Source organism: Diabrotica undecimpunctata, chromosome 9 (genome assembly GCF_040954645.1).
Source record: "Diabrotica undecimpunctata isolate CICGRU chromosome 9, icDiaUnde3, whole genome shotgun sequence".
Taxonomy (NCBI): domain Eukaryota; kingdom Metazoa; phylum Arthropoda; class Insecta; order Coleoptera; family Chrysomelidae; genus Diabrotica; species Diabrotica undecimpunctata.
This window is the reverse complement of record NC_092811.1, coordinates 54,220,538-54,227,869: the sequence shown is the minus strand read 5'-3', so window position 1 is coordinate 54,227,869 and position 7,332 is coordinate 54,220,538. Positions and strand designations below refer to the sequence as shown.

The 7,332-nt window shown below is 37.6% G+C and overlaps 1 protein-coding gene across 1 annotated transcript; it reads right to left on the bottom strand.

Annotated features, from left to right (window-relative positions):
- Positions 1-203: 203 nt before the first annotated feature.
- LOC140450784 (uncharacterized) lies at positions 204-872 on the bottom strand. The gene has a single exon (XM_072544457.1). The coding sequence runs from the start codon at positions 870-872 to the stop codon at positions 204-206; it is 669 nt and encodes a 222-aa protein (XP_072400558.1).
- Positions 873-7,332: the final 6,460 nt, after the last annotated feature.

Here is a 7,332-nt window from a genome sequence, read left to right as displayed (position 1 = left end):
ACTCTAGTTAATAACTCTTTCACAGAGTTAACTAGGCCGTCTTGGTGTTGCCTTGAGATAAGGATGGTATTTTCCTTTTCTTGGGCTTTTGCTGCCTGGGCGTATGAGGGGCCGCTGGGAGTGATTTGTGGCCTTCTTTGCGCCGTTGCTTTTTGTCCTTGTTGGGGCTGCTGTTGGCGCCCCCATGTAGGGCATCTTGGGCATCACCTGAAGTTGGCTGGGTGCTGTCCTTGACAGTTTGCACATTTTGCCTTTTGATCTTTAGGCATTTGGCAGCTTTTGCTGGAATGTTCCTCACCACATTTTACGCAGCGAGGTGCTTTAAAACACGCTCTCTGCGCGTGATGGTATCCCTGGCAGTTGAAGCACTGAGTGGGCCCCGTTGCCTCGATTTTAATTTTCATATGCATCAGGTTAGTAATGCTTTTTAGCTTTTCGGTGTTCTCCCTCTCCACCGTCATGACAAACATTGGTAAGTGTCTCTTGTCGCTCTTCCTTGACGTCATGTTCTTTATAGACACGACTTCTATTTCATATTCGTCCCTGATAGCTTCAAACATCTCAGTCGTGTTCGTTGTTGGAGATAACCCTCTCAAAACCATTCTTGGTTTGATATCCTCTTCCAAAGAGAATGCAATCCATTGTATTGGGTTTTCTTCATTGAATTTTTCAATGATTTTTACCATTTTTCGGTAATCCTCAGGGTTCTTGGCTTGGATGAGAGTTTCCCTGCCACTTCTCGACAGCTTATTTGCTGTGATTACTTGTGGTTTCTGTGCAATACTTAGTATTGCACCCGTGTATCTAACACTCTGTAATTTTATTACAGGTTGTTTCACCCAAGTTTTCTTGGGTGCTTCTTCAATGTCCATCTGCGATGGAGACGGAGGACGCCTTTGCTTCACCTTCCTGATGTTGCTTCGGGGGGTGAGTGGTGGGAAATCTTCTTTTCTTCCTTTTGTTGGTTTTTCTTCCGTTTGTGATTTTTTTGGGATTGTTCCCGTAGCTTCAGTTTGTGGATTTTTGGTGATGGCTCCCGTGGTCTTTGACTTTTTATTTTCCTGAGTTTTCAGGTTTTCTTCGGGATTTGTTTGGTTCAGTTGATCGAACTTTTTGTCCATATGTTCGATAATGGACTTCTGAGAGGCTACCATTGTGTCTTGGAGCTCTTCTATCTTCTTTCTTAAAGATGCTATTTAAGCATCTTTTTCCTTTAATAACATCCTAAGTGTTAATAGCTCGGACTTTTCGTTCTCGCTACTCCTTTGCCTGGTCCTTTTTTGTCTGTCTTTTTGGGATATCTTCATCTGTGGTTATCGGTTCTACTTCGCGGTTTCCCTCCACTCTGTCTTTTGTCCTCTTTTTCTTATTCTTGGGGCGTTTAAATTCCCCTTCGTTGTTTTCTGGTTCTTCATCTATCGGTAAATCCTTGAATACTTCGTAGTTGGCGCTGTCATCATTCATTGAGGGTAGTGCATCGTAGATGTTACAGTGGAGTTTCCTCTCACTGTAACCATATGGGGTGGGACTGGGGGCTGAGATCGAGAGCGATCCATTTTGGGGAACGGATATCTTAATTTGAAAGAAGGCTTTTTTGTCATCCGTCTGGCCCGTTGCCAGCACAGTTTCTGGGTGCCACCCAGTGACCTCTTACACGGTTGTTCACGCTCTAGGCAGAACTAGAGCGGTATCCTATTGCGTTTCTCACCTCCCTGACCTTGGGGCCGTGTCTGCCAGATATAGATTTCTAAAAAACTGTATCCCACAGTGTCATCCCAAACGGTTACACAGGGAGTATCCCGACGGGCTAAAAGCCCGTATGCTTCTTCACTTGCCTACGCTTCAATTTTGGCCTCCGTGAAAATTTGATTTAAAAAAACAAATCTCCCCGGCTAACCTAGTTGCAGCGTAGGCTTTTGCCTCTTAGCTGGCCTTGGCCACTGCAAACGCCGTGTCTCCACTTTACCGTGCTTACAATCACGGTCAGACTGATAAGTCTGGCTTCGACCCGGTCGCTGCAGCTCCTAGGCGGTGTCTTCGCTCGGCTTCTCGCACGTCTGTACTGTTCAGCGGCTGGTAGGGATGTGTCGGTATTTCAGTAACCGCGATTCTTGGGTAACCGTCTGGCGCGTTTCCAATACTTCAAGGAACCGGTTATCGAGGAACCTACAACTGTAGCCGATAAACAGTTAAACGGTCATGTGTCGTGTTTTGTAGGTATTGCTGTCGCCCTTGTCGCTGTCAGTTACCGTAGTTATCCTGTCATGGAACAAGTAAAAAACGAAGAGTAATAGAACGAACCTACACGGTGTATCCGAAAATAGACGTCACTACGCATTTTTGTGTTATGGTACAGTACCACGAAAGGCTCCATAATTTTTATTTTATGATAAACTAGAGTAGAAGTGGAAAGGAAATAACTGGGTACACATGTAAATATTTATGTTTGCCAAATGAAATAAAATAAAACTAACTAATTTAACTTAAAGCAAATATTGTATCACCTAAAGTTGACGACCACGACAAAATATTAAGTACCTAACTAAATCTGTAGCGAAATAATATTAAATTTAAAAAGTAAAAACAGGAAAATTAAATTAAATTACATACAAGACTTCTTATTCTAATACAACTATATACATAACATTATATTAGTCTTTATTACTATTTAAGAACAACAACTGCTTTACTTTTGTGCTACTTAGTCGAGTTCTGCGGTCTGACAGAATTAAGCCAGATTTTGAAAAAGTCTCTCACACGGGACCGATGTAGCTACCGCTATAAACTTTTCTGTTACAAGAGCACCAAGATGAGGAAAATTGTGTGCATTATTTCTCCACCATACTAATTGGTCTTCCTTTCTTGGAATTGGTGGTTCTTCCAAATAACGTTGAACTTCAATTATAGCTGTCGAATTTGCCGATTGTAATGGCTTAAGTGTAGAAATTTTTTTATCAAAACTCCTCCAAATGGAAGGTTCAGCATCGTTTGTGTCCATTTTAACCTCTGTGTCATTTGAGTCTACAGATTCTGTTATTTGTTCTTTCTTTTTAATATGTGCTGTCACTAATGACTGAATTAGTTTTTTTACTTGTTCTTTTATCATGTCAGAAGAAAAAGCAAGATTTTTGTACCTTGGGTCCAAAAAGGTTTTTATTATTAATGACTGACTGTTTTCTAAATCACCCAATCTACAATTAATTCCTTCTAAAATGGAAGACACAACAGCTTTGGATGCATTGCTAAAATCCCTAGTTTGAAGTTCTTTATATAAGTCTAACATTCCAGCAGTCAAAATTATTACAGATGATGCAGTAAGATAATTTTCACCACTTATGAACCTAGTGACATCCTCCAGAGGTTTAAGTATTACAAGTTCTTTTAAAAAATCCCATTCTTCTACACTAATTATGGGTAAATCATGTTCAATAAGGGCCATGGTTGTACGAATTGCTTGTTCCAGGTTAGTAAACCTTTCAGCCATGTGGAAGGTTGAATTCCAGCGTGTAACAACGTCTTGAAGTAATTTCTTCGGGGGTTTTATATTAAGACGCTGTTGTGGTTCAAAAAATGTGGACATCGCGGATGAGCTTCTTCTAAAATGACTAATAATTGTCTTAACTTTTTCTAAAACTCCCGAAGTTCGTTTTAGAGAATCTTGAGCTACAAGGTTTACTGTATGTGCGTAGCATCCAAAATGTTTCAATCGCAGATTTTCTTTAATTGCTTTTTTAATATTTGCTGCGTTATCTGAGATTAGTATTAAAATTAAATAAAAATTAAAATTTTCTAAATTCCATTCAATTATAATTTTTTTTATAGCTGTAGCCAAGTTAATACTTGTATGATTCTGACCAAACAATTCACATCCCAATAAAACATGTTTCACTCCAAAATCAGAGCTAAGAAAATGAGCAGTTACTGCCAAATAATTATCTGTTGTGGAAGAAGTCCAACAATCAGTTGTCAGTGTAACGGATTTAACATTCTTAATTATTTCTTTGGTGTTGTTATATACTTCTTCATACTTAGCTGGCAATAAGGTGCTTGTCACAGTTTTCCTTGTCGGCAACTGATATGATGGATTAAGGGCCGATACAAACTTTTGAAATCCATTATCTTCAACTATGGAAAATGGTTGAAAATCGTGTGTAAAGAGCATTAATAGTGCTTTGTCAATTTTTTTTCTGGCAGAAACTCCAATTTTCTTATTTAAAAATGTGTTAACTGTTGTTTGAGTTTTAATTTTTTTGGAAATCTGCCTAACTGATTCATTTTGATTGAAAGTAGATGGCTGTTCGTCGAATAGACCAACATCTTGAACACCAGTTTCCGTCACTACGACTACGACACTAAGTTTGTATTAAAATTTATTTGATCCTTCCCTGTGTTGTTTAAAAATTATTTGCAAATAATAAAAAATCCTCGGAAACTGGTAATTGTAATTTGATACCTAAACCATAACATATTAACATCATTGCCGCAGTCATCGATCGCAGTTCCTTTTCGTAAAACGTCAGTGCTGACGCAGTAATCGGCGATTTGGTGCGGTTAGGAGTTAACTACTCCAGGTCTTTTCAATTTCGCTTCTTGTCGGTTACAAAATCGCGGTATTTTGTCGCGATCGCGATTGTAATGCGACAAACCAGGAACCGATATTCCCATCCCTAGCGGCTGGCGCTGAACTACTTCTACTAAATTTGACAAGTCTCTGCCTACTCTACTTCGGGAGAACAGACCGATGAGAATGAGAACTCGCCGGCAATGCGTGCCGAAGTCGTTCGGTACTTACCAGTGGGCTGTTCTCTCAACCTAGTTTCTTTTAAAAACAACATTAGTACATGGACCTATGTAGTTTAAAAAAAAAAACGAATAGGACATATGTCGTTTCTACGGAAATACCGATATTTTAGTGCCACATATCGGGGGATATGTGATGTTTTTGGGAGAAACGAATCGTTGGGGTGATAGAGTTCAGTGTCTTTTACATGATGATGCCACAATCGCGTTCTCGTAAATTTTGGACTTATGTTGTTTCTAAAATAAACGCCTCAATTGCTATGCGGCACGGTTAAATCGTATGCGTTACTAAAATCACTTAATAATTAAAAAAAGAATTCTAATGTTTCATCAATGAAGCAGAACCATTTTTGTGCAAAATTATCATGGAAAATATCGATAAAACATTGCGCGTAACTGGCAAATCTGTAGATGCTATTTGTTTAATATGCGATTCGAAAAATAATTTGATGATTCAATAGAAAAGGAAAATCTAAAGAATTGTGTTTTATAATAAATTCAAATTCTGCACGAATTTTGGGAAGTATATTGTTCACTGAATCTGTTCAGTAAAGAATTTTGACTTTTAGTTATCAACGCATTGAAAAATCACCCAAATTTTCAGTTCTAAATATTGTTTGATTTTATAATTAATAAAATAGTTACGTGTCGGTCATTACCTCTTATTTTAGGCAAAGCAATATTTTCATTCTGTTCATCTTCCTCAGCGTCACTATTATTTACTTCTATGCAGTCAGCCGCTTTGTCTTCTATGCCATCCATATCTTAAAAAAAACTATATAATACAAGATGTTACTTACTAAGTGCGTTCTAAAATTTCAACTAAGAACTTACGAATACCTGTGAGATTTATATCCTTCAGTGCCTTTCCTGCGAATTTGTGAGCTTCACCTTGGTCCACCGCTAGGATTAAGCGACTTACTTTTGTAAGCTCGACCGCTTTTTCTTGCAGACGGTAAAATTCCCTATGAACGCGAACATCATGACCCAGGTGGCGAGCTAGCCAATCGTATTTATTTTCATTTAGATTGAATATTTGGCACACAGTTGCTACATATTTCCTTAGTTTAGTGCTGGTCACTAAATCCGGTGCATTAAGGTCTGCTTCTTCACACCACTTTTTGAGACAATCATGTCCCTTCATGTGACTTCCTGTTGTTTTTGAAATGACAAAAACATGGATTTTCACTAAGGACTCCATATTGTACACGTTGTGATATGATCAAATCAATTGTTTCTTTTATTTCACTGGTAAGTAGAATAGGCACGAATCTCCCACGTTTGCCAATGATTTTTACCATGGTTAACGAGGATGAGATTTTGTTTTCTAGAGGAGTCAATGAATTTTTCAGTTCCTCTGTTCCCAAATTTTTCCAGTTGGGTCTTGACGAATATTGGCTAAGAGTCATTTTTGCGGCTTCTCCAGAACGCCTTTTGTTGAATATTATGATTCTAACTAATGTAAAGGAGACAAGTTTACTATAATTTAGGGAAGAAAGGTCTTTCCTTACTTAATTTCCCTTATTTCAGAGTCTAAAAAGCTATTTAGCTTAAGCAGATCACTAGTAATTGGAAGCAAGTCCCCTGTGTTCTGCAGGGGCGTGCTGAAATTTAAAACAAGGGAAGCAATTTATAAAAAAAAAATGTAAAAACTCACCTATTTATAATGTAATTCAATTCTTCTACCATTTTTCGCAAACTCGTCTATAATTTCATTGTAAAAACTTGGATATTGTGACATTTTTTTAAACAAATTATTTTCAATAGAGAAGTTTCATAGTGTTGATAATATGTTTTTCAGTCAAATAGAGTCAAAATATAGAATAAAACTGGTAAATCAGTAAAAGAAAGAATGAAATCCGTTAATAAATGACGGAGATATGGAATGTTAAAGTTGAGAATTTCCGCGCGAAATGATTATCACTTCGACTTTGTTTCTGACGTCACGTCTCCGTATTGGAGCGGCAGAGTGCAGAGTCCCGAACGGTCCATTTATTCTGCATTGAACTAGCAAGTGTTATACGTGTAGTAGCGTACAAATTCTATTTTATCGTAATGGAAGAAGGATTTGTAAAAGGTCAAAGTGATAATTTGCCAAAAATAGATATTTATACAGTGATGGACTTTTTTTCTTCCAATCCATCTTATATAAGTGCTGAAATAAAAGGAGTAAAACTTTCTAAGTAAGTATCTATTTACTTTCGCTTAATATTATAGTCGTCTACATACTACTTAACTACTAATATAGAAATTCTTTGGCTGATAAAGCAAAGATTTTTTTTTTATGGCATAGATATTAGTCATTCAGCCAGTTGCAATAGATTCTCCAATCAGACAAATACACAACTCTATCCCTAATAGAAAACTAACGGATAATTAATAGAAGAATATACGACAAGGAAACTTACAGGGTCACTTGCTTCTCGTCTAGGGGCCCATTAAGACATTCTTAGTAGACAAACAAAACTGGACCACGGATAAGGTGTTATAACATTTAGGGTAAACAAAGGATACAAATCTAAATTTCCCCAC

Bases quoted from the DNA above. Each gene is read 5' to 3' on its own strand.
- LOC140450784 (XM_072544457.1), bottom strand. From the start codon at position 872: ATGGACATTGAAGAAGCACCCAAGAAAACTTGGGTGAAACAACCTGTA.